Below are 17,960 nucleotides of genomic sequence, written 5' to 3'. Positions count from 1 at the left end.
CTACTGGGGAAGGACCATCTGCCTGGATAAACAAGTAACTTGTGACTTGCTCGTTTTCAAATTTAGAGTTGATGTAAGACTGATGATATGAGGATGCTGTGGCTATGTTTAAAAAAATGCTGGGTGCAACAACACATACTGTATGTGGCTTGTGGAATGTCAGTTCTGCATCTCCCTTCCTAAGGAGTCATCCCATACAACAGAACTGTTTGCCATGCAATTGCAACTGCTGGTGTTGCAGATAGATTGCAAAACAATAGGAAAACCATACTGAAGTGTAAATTTGACTCCAAAAACCTACTCAAGTAGCATAAATGTATGGAAGGCACCTAGAAAAATAGTAATATAGAGGAACACCCCCCCCCACCCCCCCCCCGAGAGGCAGAGCTCCACTTATGTTGTTATAAAGTACCTCTTTCTTGAAACTATAGAATGTTTCAGAAGAAGAAAATTGAATGCTTGTCCTTGTGTGTGCACTAGCCACCGAGCTAGCCAATTACTGTGTGACAGCAGAAGATGTTCTGTTAGTGGCGTACAGTTTTCTGCGTGCACTTGGAGAGAACCTGGTTCCTAACACTTTTTGTGAATGAGGGTGCTTTGTTCTGCTGCTCAGCTGAGTTGGCATGTTTTTTGCCTCTTTTTGGAGTAAAATGGCAACAATGATACATGCAGATGTTACAGCCCTGGGAGAGTAGTATAGCATTTGCAAATTCCATTTTGGATTACTTGTAGTCAAGAATTTTAGAGCCTAAAGTCAAACCATATTCATTTGAAATACAAAAAGAGAACTTGTTACTCCATTGTGTGGTGACTGGGTTTTGACATTGTTTCTGTGTTACACTTCATCTCTATCTCTTGATCATTCAGATTGTTAATCTTGGAGGAAGTAAATAGTTGTAGATATGCATAGAAACTTCAAAGAATTGTTGTATTTGGGGAAACAGGCATCTCAAGATTGTGAGTTCATATCCCTTTGGGAAATAAGACCTGGACACAGGAACAATAGGATGTTTACCTGAAATGGAGTCTCATTTGCCATTCTTGTTTTGGAGTTTTCCTGCTATTTCTCTTTCTATTAATTTTGCAGCTACTTTGGTGTTCAACTGTTTAATAGCTTCACTGTATGCTGTGTCTTGCATCTCTTTCACTGATACATCTTCTTCAGTTTTCTTCACTGAAGGTCTGTTCTGGTTGTGATCATACATTCAGACGTCGTCAAATACATCTCCATTTATTTTAGCTGGGTCATGGGTTCAAACTTAAACAGGGGAAGTTTAGATTGGATATAAGGAGGAAATTCTTTCCTGTTAGGGTGGTGAGGAACTGGAATGGGTTGCCCAGGGAAGTTGTGAATGCTCCATCCCTGGTAGTGTTCAAGGCCAGGTTGGACGACGCCTTGGGTGATATGGCTTAGAGCGAGGTGTCCCTGCCCATGGCAGGGGGTTGGAACTTGATGATCTTAAGGTCCTTTCCAACCCTAACTGTTTTATGATTCTATGATTAAATTAAATGTGTGTCTCAGTTTCTGGTCAGTAAGCTGCTAAGTTGGTGGTGGTTATTTTAGTCAGGTTCAGGACCTAATTAAAACGCAACTGCTGTCACTCTGTTTGCTCTGGTTAGTCATAATAAGATGTTCTGAAGGACTTCCAAGAGGTGGTGGGCTCTTAGTTTTGTCCAAAGTAGTGTTGCAGCGCAGATGCTCCTGGAAAGTTACTGGAAATTGAGGAGTTCCTATTAGTGTAAAATTGCTACAGCACTTCTGTGTGCGTTTATGTTATTTAATCTTCTTTCCTTTAAATAGAAACTCTACTTAAAAAGACAAGTGGATGAAAACCACACACTGCTGGTGTTATTCCAAAGTTATTTACATTGTTGGAAAATTACAGTTGAATTGAGTCACTTTAACAATTTTAAAGAGCAAGTATATGTTATCTCTATTATGAAAGACATATTTCATTGTACTCTCTTCACCTGTTTCTTTCTCAGCCGTATAGGGTCTCAGCGGGCTTGTGGGCTGCTCAGCATACATTATAAATGCTTCCTTACACTGACTCAGTAAGGTAGTTTAATTCAGTCACAAATTGCTTTATCTAATACACAAGGAAGGTTCTAGTTTCACAGCTTTATGTAAGTCTGTTTTGACACTGGTGCTGTTTTTTCTTAGTTGTTCTTCTTAGAACTAAGTTGTATGTTCATGGAGCAGTGGGAAGGTACAGGTTTGGTTGGTTACTTGTTTGCTTGTCTGTTTTCCTGACCTGGTTTATGTAGCCTTGCAAAGACTGATCTGACCTTGGAAAGCCCAACATGAGAGAGATCACTGATAGTTTTCTACGTGCTGTACAGCATTTGTTTTCTGACCTCTCTATGCCAAGAATGCTCGTGGGAAACTTCATGGATTGTCTGAAGATGAGTAGCTGGGAGGAGATACAGCTTTATCCTTGGAGTTTCCTTGGAAAGGCTAGTTTGTCATAGTGGTCAGTTTCCCTCTGGTCAGTTGGGGTTTTTTTGTACAATGTAGGGCTTGTTGGGCTCTGGGAGTGGACTGTTCTGGGAAGAAACTAAGTTGTACATAATGTTACATAGTCTTTCTTTTCCTGTATACTCCTCAGCTGCCTCATAGGTCAGTATTTCCTACTTTCATCTTTCCTTGTCAGATCACTACACTGCTTTTCCTCACTTCTTAAAACTGACTTTATTAATTTGGGGAGTGGATTTGAGAATTCTGTAAGTCTGCAAGTTAGGTATGTTCCTGTGGACTACAGAAAGGCGGCCTTCTTTCATTCCTCACTTGTTGCTGTCTTTTTACAGTGTTCATTTTATCCAGTATCAACACATTTTCCCAAAGAAAAAGATAGCTATGGCCTTGATTTAGTTCTTGCGTCAGTCGTGGTCCATTAGACTTGCATCAGGATCTTTCATCTCTGGAAGTTATTTGTTCCTGTCAATTCTCTAAAACATGAAGAGATTAAATGAGGAGCTTTATCTTTGTACACTGCAATTTCCAAAGTGCTAGTGAGAACAGGGGTGGGGGTTTTGCCTCCCTTACTGGTATCTGCTCTCTCACCTTGTGGTTCAGTAAGACAGAGGGCAGCTGGGATTGTGATAGAGCAGCTCTGGAGGTGCAGAGAAAGCAAGCCAGGGTGCAGCTGCTTTGAAGCCAGCTGATCTTTCTCAGTTGTCCAGTGACTCTTCAGTGTAGTCACACAACAGGAGATACACATGGCCTTTTCAAAAAAAACCTCATGCTGGTTGCAGTGTTTTATTGAGCATGATTTTTAAGAATGCTTTTGAAGTCATCCTGCGAGTTTCATGGGAGATCAGTTGTGTTGCAGCAAAGGTGACAGCATCTGCAAAGAGCTGTTCAGATATTAAAATAGAGCATAACCAGAAATAATTTTTTTTTCCTAAAGTCACTGATTCCGTATAGATATTGCTGAAATGGATTCTTTCAAGATTGATGATAATTTTTGCAGTTGACATTTCAACTGTTACGTTTACTTGGGAAGCTGTGCTGCATTTGTGGTTACTGTGCACATCAAGTCATGATACTGTGAGGTCTACAGTGGAATGAAGCTGCTAATAGAGAAGATCCCTGACTGCTTCCAGACAAGCTTATGTTACTTCCTTAGTTGGCATTGGATTGAGAAATCAGAAATTTATCATTTCCTCTTGCTGCACCTGCTGCTTATAACTAATGCTTCTGGATGTTTTGCGGAACAGAATAGTGCAAGAAACACAGCATCTTGGAAATACTTATACTGCTGTTTGGAATATGTCTGACTGTCTGATTCTTGACTGCTTAAACCAGGCTAAGTTTTTCTGGTTTTAATGCTGAGATACCGAAGCATGAGTTTGTGAAATATCTGCCACCTTGGTTTAGATGAGAACTGACTCTAGAAAACAATATGGCAAGAGCTTGAAGCAGGAAGTTTGCATCCAGAGCCTATGCTGGTGCCCTCTGTCTCCTTCATTCTCGATTTACTGGAAGCAGGCATTCAGTTGGGCACTTTTAGTCCATCCTGCACCTGTTGTGATGTTTCCTTCCCATATTGCACCTGAAAGGTTGTTGTATTACCTATTACTGAAACCTTGTAATTACATTTGTTCAGTGAGCTTATCTGCCCAATACTGGATAAATACTCTCATTTAAATGAAGAATGTTGGAGGCCACGCTGGAGCCCTTTTAACACAATGCTGATATTTGATACCTTACTGTGCTATTAACAGAGGGATAATGTGATATGTATGCCACTTAGAGAGGAAATGAAGCCTGTCTTTAGCAGATTGCACTTGCTTTAAAATTGATTTGGGCACTCTGGGTCTTTTATAACTTTTTTTTTTTTTCTTTTAAATCAGAAAACAAGTTGATAAGTGATAAAAATAGTCAAGCTAAAATAATTTGAGATGTTAAAATGGAATCATACTCATTCCTTTCTGTGAAAGTTGGGCTGACCATTAGCTGCTAAATAAAACAATATCTAGTTCATTGTTGCGAGCAGGAAAGAGCTCTCCTGTCAGAGTCTCCTGTTGTGGAAAAGGGGAAATGTCACATTACATTTTTAAATAAGCATCATGTGTACTAAAGGTTTCCAATAAGACCACAATTAGATTTCATCTAAGGGAAAAGGAATTTCTTTCAGATATGTCTTCAAAATAGCATAAAAATTGTTGAGGGCATTTAGGAGAGATTAATAGTGCTTTGGATGCCTGAGATATAGATCATGAGTCATGCTGTGAGAAAGATCAAAGTCAGTGAAGAAACTTAATTTTAAATGACTCCAACCCTTCAGTGTACATCAACAAGGAAAATGAATGCATTTTGGACAATGAGGATTTGTAAAAAAAGGCCTGTCAGCGTAGGAAATAATTTATTATGTAAGCTGTTAGAACTTAAGATAATAACTGGATCAGGTGAAAGAGGGCAAAGCTAAACTGGCTGGCAGAATTTATCTGTGGATAAAAGGAAACTTTTTCAAAGAAACAAGCAAAAGGAGAATATTGAAATACCCTAATTCATCTGTAGGACACTGATGCAATGGGACTTTCAAACGTAGACAATGGGGACAAATTTTACATAAGTAAGGGGAGGAAAAGCAATGCACTGATTTAAAAAATATATCTAGAGTTGAATTTCAGTTTGGCTGTTTGGAATCCAGCTGGGGGTATTTAGTAACATCAGAGTAATAAGTAAATGCTCTGTAATGAGCAATTTGGAGAGTTATGCTGGTACTGAGCCCTACCAGCATCTCTAACTACCTGTAGATTACACTGCTGTTTAGGACAGTAAAAGAAGGGCCTCCAGACCTTGTGTCCCACTGTGGACTGGTTGCCAGGTTTGACTTAAGCACAGTATTCATCATCTTGGCAACCCAGCTTTCTGAAAGAAATTTTTCAATTACCTATATATAAAAATGGCAAATCTAGGAGAAATACTGCCCAAAGCTTTATATTTGTGCAGTTTTATGATAAAAATCATTCCAATTCGTCAGGAAATGAACATAGTTCATTCATACCTGTAGCTAAGTATTTAGCACAGCACTACTGTATTGCCAGGAGCTTTTCATGTTTTGCTATTCAGATGAATGAAGCTGTTCTATTTTCCGCAGCTAATTAAACCTGAAGCAGAATGCGTGTTTGGGTATAAGAGCAGGTTATTAATAACCCGGCTGGTAGTTTGAGTTGCCATTATTTAGTCAAACTTACTATCAAGGCAGTGACTTGGAGTAGAGTAACAATACGTATTTTTACACTGTAAGGGCTTTGAGCCATAAAGCTGCTTCATGTTAACCTTAAAGTAGTAAGGAAAATAATCTTGGCAGTTAAATATATTACTGGTGAGATTATTTTTTTTTCCATATTGTATTCCCTTTCAGTGTTACCTCATTACACCTCTCTGGGCTTTCTCATTTCTCCTATTGATGGTCTCTTAAATGTATGATTTTTATTGGAGTCACACTGCTACCAAGGTATGGTTTGCAAATGTAAACCTCCGCACTTTCTCTACAAACTAATTCCAGACCTACAGTTTTCTTTTTAAATAAAATAAATTCATAAATACCTGCAAATTCTAGGCTAATAAATGTGGTCTGGCTCTACAGTCAAAAAATATAAGGCGGCTGTAAAGCTAACAGGTTGACAACTGCTTTGCTTCACCAAAGTGTTAGCAGATTCAGCTGAATGTGTCTGCTGCTTTTTATGACCTCTTCTTACACTGCAGATAGAGCAACTATGTGATACACTGAGTAGTGTCACTGGGAAACAGTGAACTCTAGTCTGGCTTCTAGAATGGAATATGGACCTTCAGCTGCTCTAAACCATCATAGCACCACTGGCTGCCCAACTTGCTCCTGACAAAACTTCTTGAAAATGGTACCGCTACACATGCAGGCAGAAGTTTTAAAAGTTTTAGGACAGTTAAGGCCTCTTTGGAACTTAATCTTGCAAATCGAGTTAAGGACAATAGAAAGGGCTTCTTCAAATACGTAGTGGATAAAACTAACACAAAAAACTTCATCAGTGTTTACAAATATGTAATGGGTGAGTGTCAGGATGATGGAGCTAGGCTTTTTTCAGTGATATCCAGTGATAGGACAAGGGGCAATGGGTGTAAACTGGAGCATAGAAGGTTCCACGTTAACATCAGGAAGAACTTCTTTACTGTGAGAGTGACAGAGCACTGGAACAGGTTGCCCAGGGGGGTTGTGGAGTCTCCTACATTGGAGATATTCAAGGCCTGCCTGGACAAGTTCCTGTGTGATGTACTCTAGGTTACCCTGCTCTTGCGGGGGGGGGGTTGGACTAGATGATCTTTTGAGGTCCCTTCCAGCCCTTCGGATTCTGTGATTCTGTTACTACAAAGTAACTAACAGACAAAGTGTCAGAGGAAAAGGGTGCATGTATGAGAGGAACTGTTTTGATGGCTGGGCCTGGTAAAGGGACTGGTGATTGGCTAGTCAGAGTCAGAGCAGAGGGAGGAGGCATTAAAACTGCCAGTGTTTCCAGATGATGTGTTTTTCACTTCTGTTCACTGCATGTGATGCCTCAGTATTAGGACACTTCCAGATTCCAACCTCATTTTCCACATAATTTGAAAGTTGAAATGACACATTTATCAGCACAAGACATAAACATGAGATCTCTGTACATCATACATCCACTTTTTGCTTTAAATATGTGTGGTGCATGGAGCTCACTCTGCCTTTCTGGAGATGATTTTATGTAAATAAATGAAACTTGAATTCACATTTTTTCTAAGAATATTTTTGTGCTCACACATATATTTGCATTTGAAATGTCAAGTGCATCTCCCAGCGATTGTTGTTAATCTTGGCCTTTTATGCATCCTTCTGTATATTTTCTCGTTTCCGATTAGTAGAAGTATCATTTTTAATTATGTTTGGAGATCAGCAGGGCAGATTGCTGAGAGGAAGGGCTGAGCATTCTTCATTGCAAAAGCGTTTCCCCCCAACAACTCGTTTGTGCAGACAAAAAGCACTAAGCTCTAGAGAAAAAAAGCAGATCTGCAGAAATTGTAACAGCTTGCTTAGTCACAATGTATGAGATGAGAACCTCAGGAGGCTCATCAGCAATGTGTCACATTGTCTTCGCTTCTATTGCCAGCTTTACCAAGAAATAGGAATGACTGCTTGGGTTTGTGAAGAATTTATTAAAATGCTGTTCTTGGCGTGAGAAGCAATCACAAAGCAAATTGCCAGTCACTGAAAGGAAGAACAAGCAGAAGTTGATGCAAAATAGTAGCCATGGATTTTGTAATTTTGCTGAGTTCTCTTCATCAGCAAATCAACATGATGTTTTATCAGACTTTTGTGACTTCTGTGGGTAGAGGGAAATAGATTTAATTTTGATGTGTAGGTAACTGAATGCTGTGTTGTTGGCATTGTTTTGCTGCTAGGGTTGTGCCCAAAATGCCTGTCGCACGTGGCCAGTAGAAACTGGAAACTGATGTATTTTTTTCATCAGTGAGACTTTAGTATGAAAAATACTCTAAGCACTAGCAAAACAAATACAACACTAGCAAATGATGGTGTTGACATGGTTCAGATCCTTTCTTATCCAGGGTAATTTTTTGGAAGATAACAAGGAAAAAACCCTACGTTTCTAGGTAATCAGGAAAAGTTTCCAAGACATCATAAATCTCAAGTCCTTGGAGGCCTGTCAAACTCAGTGGAAGACGATAGAAACTTTGAAAAGCCAACTAAGAATTTTGTTGCTGTTCATTTATGAATCTTCTTCTAAAAATCAAGGAAAATGAGGAAGAGTTTCATTTCCATTCTGCTGGAGAGAAAAATGCTACAAAATATTGCTACTTGTAAAAAAAGGAAAGATCACTTTCTGTGACTTGTAAAACAATTAACATCAAGGAGTTTTTCTGTGATCGGGAAGAAAAGTAGATTTTTTTCAGTTGTACATTATATGCAGAAACAAATGTTTTCATGGATGTATGCTCACCTTAACAGAGAAAGACTGCAGTAGGCTACACTTCTACTGATCCCCGCAGAGCCAAGTAAGAAGATGGGGAATGAAACTCAGGGCCACTGTGGAGTTTGCGTTTAAGAGCTTAATTTATTGAAAAATCTCTTGATTTTGCCATTAATGGGTGGAGTTATTTTTACACTAGAATAAAAGCTTCTGGGATGGGAAACTACTGAAGGATGCTTTTTGTGGTGCCTGGTAATCTGACTCTAATGTCAGCAGCCATTCAGTATACCATTCCAAGAGAGTGCAGGTGTTGGAGAAAGAAACAGCAAGCAAGGAATTTATGTAATTCCCCTCTAAGCAAATGCTTGTTCAGCCAAGTGATGTGTAAGAGGAATGCTGATTAATATATTGTAAAAGAAAAAATTGCTATAAGGCCTTGCCATAATTGAGAGGGAAAAAGCGGACATTGTGATACTATTTAATTTAAGCACATAGAAAATAAATAAATAAAAAAACCCAAACAAAACCAAACCAAACCAAAAACACAACACCCCAAAACACATGTTAATTATTAATAATTGTCCTTCTGCTGGTGTGGTTACTAAAAGCCTTTTAATTTTCAGTTCAGGTGGAAAGTGTTAAGTATGTCTATATTTTGTAGTCAACAGAAGGGCTCTAGTCTCTTCCTCACCTGCTGTTACAATTGCACTCTTAGAGAGATGATAAGCTGTAAAGCTCAGAATATGGTGAGGTGTTGGTCTGCATGAGCAGGAGGTGGTGTTCTGCCTGCAGTGGGAGAAGGCAGCTGCTGTTGAGGAAAAGACTGCATATGTCTTATGTTATACTTATGTATCAGACAGTGAACATTAGGTTTAGGGATAAGATCAAATTGCACACAGCATTTAGGGGCCAAGTAAATGCTAATCAAGAGGAAGTCTGGCCCCAGTTGTACCACTTGTTTCTCCAAAGAGCAAGCACCTGCTCTAGATTGATGAATGGAGAGATATCTTTGCCCATATCAGCCCAAAATAAATGAGGTGGATAGAACTTTGCTAAAAGTATGTATTATCTTGACTTTAATTAATAGTGGTAATTTCAGTTCCACTTATTATTGCTTGTAGCTATGAGAGACAAATTATGTAAAGCTGTATCCAAATGTATTAACCAAGCGAGATAATATCTGCCTTTTGAGATTGCAGAGTAGTGAGCATGTACACAGGGAACACTCAGGATTTCTGTATTGTGCTGATTTTGTTTGACAGGGTCAAAAATCTGTTTTCAAAAGCAACTTAAAATCTATTCTTGAACTGATGCTGTCTCATTTTGGTTTGAAATGTGGACTTAAGCATAAATATGCTTTTGTGCTTTTGTGCAATGTGGGGGTTCTGTCGTGATGTCCCTGGATTTTTGCATGCTGTATTCTGATAAAAACAGGCAGATTGTATTTCTTCATCTGCTGGATAAGTCAGAAGATTTTTGTTACTTATGTGAGAATTTAGGAAGAACCCCTTTGGGAGTTACAACATGCCTATGTGGTCAGGAGTAAATCAGATGCATAACAGCTCTCTCTAATACTCCAGACTGCTAGGGCAGAAGCTGCTCTGTGGAGACCTGGGTTTTGTTTATTGTTGTTATTTCTGGAAGTGGTTCTTCAGTTTGCTACTTGTTTCAAGTTTATGGACTACAGAAAGAAAACATTAGTGCCAGCAACACTGTATTTATTAGGTTTTTTTCACGCTTCTTATTTATCTGTAGGCTCACACTTCTAAGGGCAAAGCAACACCAGTGCTTGTGGTTGTAACTTGCATGTTGGGATTTCTAGTTGTGCTGGATGCAAGGCAAAATGATTCAGTTGCTGATACAACAGCTTGAAGTGACACAAACTGTGGAACTAACTCCAGCTGCCCAAAAGCAGTTACTTTGCAAATTTATGTGACCTATATGTAATATATTTATATTTACAGACATAAGCTGATTCTACGAAATGGGTGTGGAATTCACTTTAAATCCATGATATGCCTGATACACACATCTGATGGTTGGCTTGATGACAGTATGGCAAAGTACTTGCTCATGACATGTACAGCTCTTGTCCGTCTCTTTGAGAACCTATCTTGTGGCCTTTGTGTGTTTCTTATACTTAGTAGGTTCTGCTGGGTAGATAAGGATGAAGAGGAGTATTCATTGTTATTTTTATTACTGTATGATGAACCAAAATTTCTTATTTTAAAATTATAATACTTCATCAGGTGCATCTGTTTCCTCATGGATAAAGGACACATAAAAACACGTTTCAGCCAAATTTGCTGCAAGGGAACTGATCAGAAGTGGGAGATTTTTATTGTACTACTTTTTTTTACCACCCACACACACCCATTTAGTATCAAAACTGACCTTTCACATGCTTGGTATTAGGAGCACTTTGAGTAAGACAGGCAGATTTTCATTGCTTTGGGGCTTCTGAAAGCCAGAGCCCAATCAGAAGCTTTCTCTAAAGATAAATGAATGGGACAGCGGATGCAAAACAACCTGAGGCTTCTGGTTAAGTGTTCAGACATCTCAGATAATTTGCTTTTTTGTTTTTTCCAAATCCTCAGTCATTCCCTTGTCTCAAGAGAAGTTTTATTTCTGAAGGAGTTCTTTAAAATTACTTCCTTTAATCACAGAGTTGGAGAGAGGTTTGATGGAACTTTTGACAGATATTCCTGTAAGGAACCAAAAATGATAGGATTTGTTCCTTAATAAACAGATTCAACAGCTGTTTATCATCCTTCTCTGTCATTGACACTTCACTTGTTAGGCACCGCACCAAAGTGTGGTAAAGCTTAAGTTTCCTTCTTAACTACTTTATGTTCTGTAAGGGAGGCTGTTAGCATTGTAGGGCTGGTGTTTTGTGCCTGACGTAATTGGAACTGAAGTTTTTAGTATTCTGTTTCCAGCTTAAGGATGCCTTTTGTTATCAGGACTTTTGCATTTCCTCTCTTCTCCAGTCCCCTCAGGTTCCTCCCTTCCTCAAGAGAGTATGTACCAAGAACGCGAAGTGGAAATTTGGGTATTCAACAGTCAGTGGAAACAGCACACTTTATGTTCATCAAAAATGGATCTGTTGCAAAGCCAAGTCACTGACCTTTTATTTCTGTCCATCGTGGGACTTGTCAGGAAGGGCTGGGCTCTGCTTCACAGTGAGGTTGCCTGGTGTGAGGAAGTTCGTCAGTGTGTCCTGTGAGCATCCGCAGGCTCAGCTGAGCCCTGAGAATGTCAGTATTACGTGCTTTCTGATTAATCCTCCTTTCTTAGTGTGTTTCAGTTTCACTTTGCAGACTGTGGGCTTTTTTAGGATTCTCTCCTTCCTGCTGAAACCTGCACAGAATATCCCACAGTTGGGAGGTTCACAGATGACTAAGCAATGCTTCTTGGTCCAACTACAGCCGTGGTCTACCTGGAGAACTTAGTTTCAGTCTAGGACTTGTGTTCATTGTAGAGGTCAGAGGGGAAAGCTGTATTTAAACCAAGCTCTTTCTCTGCCTCTTTCTTAAAACCCTGCAGGGCAAGCATAACTAAAGCCCCTTCTGCTACAGCTGTTAGAGTCAACTCAAGAGATGCTAAGTCAAGTCAAGGAGGGGGAAACTGGGGAGGAGAGAGGTGTAAGAAGGTGGTATAGATGTCCTGCTGTCTTAACCACTGCTGCCCACATAGGATCCATTAAATTTCCAAATAGCTACCCAGAAGCATTTTGTGTGAGAAGGCAGCATGGCTTTCCAAGCCTTATGCGGCTCAGAAGAGGCAGATGTTCTCTCTGTTTGAGGCCTAATTGCATGTATTGTATTGTTTATCAGTTTGTGGTATCCTTCCAGGCTTTGTGGTTATGGGTTCCTCCAGTGAGGCCTATTTTATTTAGCATTCAGCATTTTAATTACACATAAACCTCTGTATCTGCAGATCCTGCAGCAGGCAACTCTCTGAAGAAGCCTTAAGATGTCATAATATTTGAAAGAGAAAAATATGCATTTTTTGCTAGCACCTGTAATTTAGGTAGCAAAATAATTGGGTAGGAAGCAACTCTTACCTCTTTTTGAATCTGATATGAAAGACAGTTACAGCTTTTCAAACCTGGCTAAAACTATGAATTATCCTATAATATTTGGATAGATCTAATGTAGGCAGCTGTCAGACAGAAATATTTTAGCTTCTGTATATTAGTAACAGTTGCAGAGGAGCTGTCGCTCTTTCCAAAGACCCTTTTTGTTGCATGAAATGAGAGGAACTCACTTAGCATGGTAACTACTATGGAGATACTTGAAAAAAAAATTGTCTGCATGAAATAATTATTCCTAATAGAAAGGAAGAGAAGCTTGGATGGACTTTAACCATTGTTACAACATCCCTGTGAGAGGCGTAGGAGGTCTGTCACTTTAATGCTGGTATGTTACTCAGGTTACTCTAAAAATTATTTCTTGCCATTTCAGGAGCATTGGGTGTGCAAGTTCTATTTTATCATATTTTCCATGTGAAGGAAAATTGAAAAAAAGAAATAGGAAGAGCCTTTAGTGATCATATCGCATCACTGTTAACAAAGGCTGTAACAAGCTTCTGTAAGATACATCACAATTCGTTTTAAAGTATCAGTTGGGAATTGGCCTATAGTTTTGAGTAGCATTTATCCTCGCTTTTGATATGGTACAAATTCTCCCTACCTAGCCTGATTCTCAGCCTGGGGCTTAACGTTTTGCCTAGCATTTATTTTATTTGGTTTGCTCACCCGTTGTATTTTGCACGAGTTTGTCATTGTTTTGCCTGAGCTGAACTGCTCCACCTGATGGTGGAAACAAGAAAAGGCTGTATCTCATGCGACGAGGATGTATCTGAAAAAAATGTAATCTAATGGAAGTATATAATGCTGTAAGGGTATGTGTGCCTTTATCCAGGAGACATGCTAATGATTTTCTGCCATCTTTATACTGGATGTAGAGCAGTTAATGTTATGTAAAAGAGTTGCACAAAGATCTTGAATCCACAATTTTCTTTCATATTTCTAACAAGATAACCTGTGGGTGGGTACTTGTATTGTAGACAGATGCTTCTCAAAGAGTACAGATGCTGTCAGAACCCGAGATGCATCTGTGCATTGCAAGACGTGCATATCTGAAAGGAGTTGTTCCTACTCATGCACAAAAAGAGAAATGTGGCTCCTTGGTAGCTGGTGGTTTGGTCATGTTCTTATTACCCAATATGGAAATACTTAATGGTTGGGTATGTTGGGCAGAAGAGCTTGCCCATATGGTAATTTCTGTCTTGAGTTCTTTTAGTTGCACAGAGGAAGAGGTAAAAAACTCTGAAAGAAACAGTCTGCTTACAAAGAAAGATTTAAAAAGTTATTTTGCAGCATTGAAAGGTAAATAATCAAATAAATCTTGTGCAAGCAGCAAAGAAACAGGAAGCGTAACAAAGCTGCATGTTCCCAAGTCTTTTAGTTTGCCCAGCTTTCTGCAGTGCAAGAATCTGTAGATGCACTAAAGTAGATTTCTCTCTGGAACTTCCCATGTTGCCCTAAGATATCAGAGTCTTTTCTGTGTGATAGCAAGATCTATCATCTCTGGATGGTCATGTCTTCAGTCAGGAAAGCAAAAGGCATGATTTGCTATTTTAAACTGATGTGGCTGGGATGAAGGATGGATCCTATATGGTAGGATGCTTATATGTAACAACACATGCAAGGAACATTCTTTAGGATGTCTGAGCAGCCTAAGGCAAAAATTTCCTGTGCTATTAGGAAGGAAATGTGAGATCTGACCACCTGAGCACAAGCTGATTATATTCAGCCTGTACTCCTGCAAAACTAAGGTCATGGGCCACCAACTAAAAATCTCTGTGAACAGGGAGGTTGCTCTATTTCGTGCTGTGAAACTTTGAGCAATCTCCTTGTTGTATTCAGTTTTCATAGCTTCTATCAAAAATTGCAGATTTTAAGCTGTTTCTGTAGTTTCGTCCTTCACTTGTGTTAACTGTATACACTTACATTGCCCAAAATGGTGTGCACTGACCCTTTTTTTTTTTTTTCTTTCTTCTCTTTCTCTCTCAGACACCCTGGCTCTGGAATACCAGACAGTGCTGGAATGGGTATCCATATCAGGTAAAAGTTACAGTGCTACCTAAAACCAAATATGACATCTCTGCAGAGCTCTGCTTTTATGATGAGGGGGCTTTGTGTCAATATGTTAGTGTCAATGTGTTACTTGTAATTTCAGAATATTGCTAGACACTCTTCATCTTGCTTGAGTTCAAGACAGGAAAGGTGAATCTAGCTGTCACACCTGTTTTGAAATAAAACATGGGATCTGAAAACAGGTCTGAGAAATCTAACCATGAAAGCAGAAATCTGTAACAGTGGTAGAATGGTCATTTTTTAAAAAAGGTTCTGAGAATACCCGAGTAAAGCCTTGGGTTCAGTGGGTTGGGAAAAACCAGTATAGTTCTTATAGTTGTTGTACTGCATACAGGGTGAAACCTAATCCTTTCACCCTTCACCTTTTCATGGAGGAAAACCATTATATCTTTAGAATCCCCCTATATTATCATTATGTATGGGTTTAGAAATACTAATGATATTGTTAATAAAGAAGCTGACAATCTTCATAGTTTTACTAGAAATGTTCCCCAGTGAGTTCTCTTGCTATAATAGTTGTTCATTGCTAGCTCTCCTCCCTTTTTAACTACACGTAGTTAAAACCTTATTGTCAGCCTCACTAAATCAGAAAAAAATATTATATTGGCTCAAGAAATGGCTTTAAAAGATTGATTCTGAGTGTACGCATTTTTTATAAAGTGTAAGCATATGCCTCTATTTAAATAACCCACATAAAGCATTCAGTAGGAACCTAAAGGCTGTTTTTCAGCTGAAAAGAACTGGTCTGCAAAGGAGAATGGGAACAAGAGAGGCAACTGAACTGCTTCTTGCCAGTGGAAACAGCTCGTACCCTGATTAGGTGCATGATTGTGCCAGTGCAAACTGTTGTGGAGATGGTTCATTTAATCCCTTCGGAGGTGTCCTCAGGAGCTTCTCTTGTGCCACTGCCCCTCTCACGCTGTGATGGAAGGCATGACTGGCAGAGAGACACAATCACACAGAAATTAGAGAAGGTCCTAGGATTGTCTCTCTTAGGCTAGGGGCTAAACAGTTTACATGTGCCACCAGCTACCTTCTTCAAAGTTACCTCAGGTTGGTTTTGGTTATGCACAAGTTCCTGTGTCTTGTTATTTTTATTTTACTTTTAAACATCCATGTAGCCGTGTTGTGTATCAAACAGGATGCCTGGATAATTTTATTTTATTTTCATCTTTCCAAATCTTAACATGTTCACACAAAAAGGTTACATTGTTTAAAAGCAGGATTTTGTATTAGAGCCCTGTTTAAAGCTTGACATTTTCATCATAAGCAGATGCGATTATATGCTCGTAGCATTACTTTAATCTGCTCTAGCATTATTTCTTTTTCTGAGCTTTAAACCCACATTACTGATGTACAGCAAGATGTTTCAAGTGATCTTTCAGAACAGACTTAGGAGCACTCAGAATTTAGTTTGTTCTAAGTTCCTAATGGACAACATCGTAATTTTTGGTATTAGAGTATTATAATACTGTCAAGATTAAAATATAAAAGGAGGGTAGGTTGGGGAGCTTTATTTTTCCAGAGCATCCAAGTTTGAAAGAGGCAACCATCATAATTTTTCTTGCATAGGATGCTTACGTATAATTCAGTAATCTCCCTGTGTTTAAACATGTCCCACATCGACCTTAGCTGCCTGTAATGTCAGTTAGATTCTATTAACCTTTTCTCATCTCCATCTTTCAGCCACTGATGCCTGACCTTCATTATTACTACATAGTTGAATTGTCATTCTACTGGTCCTTAATGTTTTCTCAATTCATTGACATCAAAAGAAAGGTAAGAACAATGAGGCTAAAATCATTGAAAGCTTTAAACGCGTCTCTTTCTTTACTTGAGGAATACCTGTATTACCTGTGCAATGAGCTGGAAATACAGTTCTTTCTAGTCACCACCTCTTGCATATAGTCATTGCTGAGAAACTGGTGTCGAAGTGCTTGTCTACTCTATTTCTTTTTACTATGATGTGGAGTTTTTGTATGCATGGGAAGAAGAACAACCTGGAGTAATCAAATATTCAAGGGGAAATAGCAGCTGAAAGCCCCTTTTGCTCTTATACAGTGATCTGAATAGAATTGAACACATATTAGTAGGTATACTGTTTCTTCTAAGAGTTAAAGGATGAAATATCAATGACAGAGCAAGACTGCCTCATAAATTCACAGTACCACTTTGGGAAGATCTGTGAAGGTTTTTAATTGATTCTGCAAAAGGATGGTATAAACAGGGATAAATTTAATATAAAAAATGATGTTACATTTAATATGGCCTTTACTGTTATGAAATTTCAGGTAGCTGATCCTTGCTATTAAGGAGCTATTAGTGAAGAAAATAAAGTTCTGGCCTGTTAAAAATGAGTTTTCCAGTGTCAGTTTCACCCAGTTATATTCCTTCATCCAAGTTTTCTCCTCCAAGGAAGGTGCTAGTCCATAGCAGAATAGACAGCACAACAGTCATTCTGTAACAACAGCCCATTGACCTATTCTTGCAGGCTTTTTAAAATTTGGAAGATAATTTTTTTAAAATATTTGGAAGGATTTTATAATATTTTATGTGCCTCCTTCACCTGTCAATTAGAAACATAGAATCATAAAATAGATTGTAGGCTATACTAATGGAAAAATCCCTGTTTACTAGAATTTTAGCAGAAGTGTAAGTCTGAAAAGAGTAAATGAAGTGTCCAGGATGTCCTGATTAAGCTTATCTGCTATTTGGAACCACAATGTGCTCCTGGGAATCTTGTATCATAGAACAGAATCATTGAATAGTTAGGGTTGGAAAGGACCTTAAGATCGTCTAGTTCCAACCCCCCAGCCATGGGCAGGGACACCTCCCACTAAACCATGTCTAACTGGGCCTTAGCTCTCCTAACCTGGTCCCTAGCTTCCCGGACAGCATCCCTGTATTCTTCCCAGGCCACTTGTCCTTGCTTCCACCTTTTATAAGCCTTTTTTTTTCCTTTGAATTTTCCTCAGCAGCTCCTTAGCCATCCAAGGAGGTCTCCTGGCCCTCCTGCTGCACTTCCTTTTAGTTGGGATGCAACACTCCTGAGCTAGTAGCAGGTGATCCTTGAATATCATCCAACAGTCTTGGGCCCCCCTGCCCTCTAGGGCTATATCGCATGGAACCTTACTAAGCAGGTTCCTGAAGAGGCCAGAGTCTGCTCTCTTGAAGTCCAGGGCAGTGAGCTTGCTGCACGCTCTTCTCACTGTCCTGAGGATCTCAAATACAACCATCTCGTGACCACTGCATCCAAGGCTGCCCTGGAGCGTCACATTTCCAATGAGCTTTTCCCTGTTGGTGAGCATGAAGTCAAGCATGGCACCTCTCCTTGTCGGCTCCTCTGTTACTTGCAAAA

At 39.3% G+C, this 17,960-nt stretch overlaps 1 protein-coding gene across 5 annotated transcripts in view; it reads left to right on the top strand.

The window, feature by feature from the left end:
- The window catches only part of CERS6 (ceramide synthase 6), a 120,058-nt gene that overhangs the window by 70,113 nt on the left and 31,985 nt on the right, over positions 1-17,960 (top strand). For all 5 annotated transcript variants that reach the window (XM_061343212.1, XM_061343174.1, XM_061343203.1 and 2 more), the window contains 2 exons: positions 14,519-14,569; positions 16,289-16,381. In XM_061343212.1, the coding sequence (XP_061199196.1) occupies positions 14,519-14,569; positions 16,289-16,381 (144 nt within the window). The remainder of the gene's footprint in view (positions 1-14,518; positions 14,570-16,288; positions 16,382-17,960) is intronic.

The sequence above is a fragment of the Neopsephotus bourkii genome, unplaced genomic scaffold (genome assembly GCF_033783945.1).
Source record: "Neopsephotus bourkii isolate Nb327-2 ecotype Australia unplaced genomic scaffold, CSIRO-AGI_Nbou_v1 NB_196, whole genome shotgun sequence".
Lineage (NCBI taxonomy): Eukaryota > Metazoa > Chordata > Aves > Psittaciformes > Psittacidae > Neopsephotus > Neopsephotus bourkii.
The sequence above is the reverse complement of the archived record's forward strand: the minus strand, read 5'-3'. Positions and strand labels throughout refer to the sequence as shown.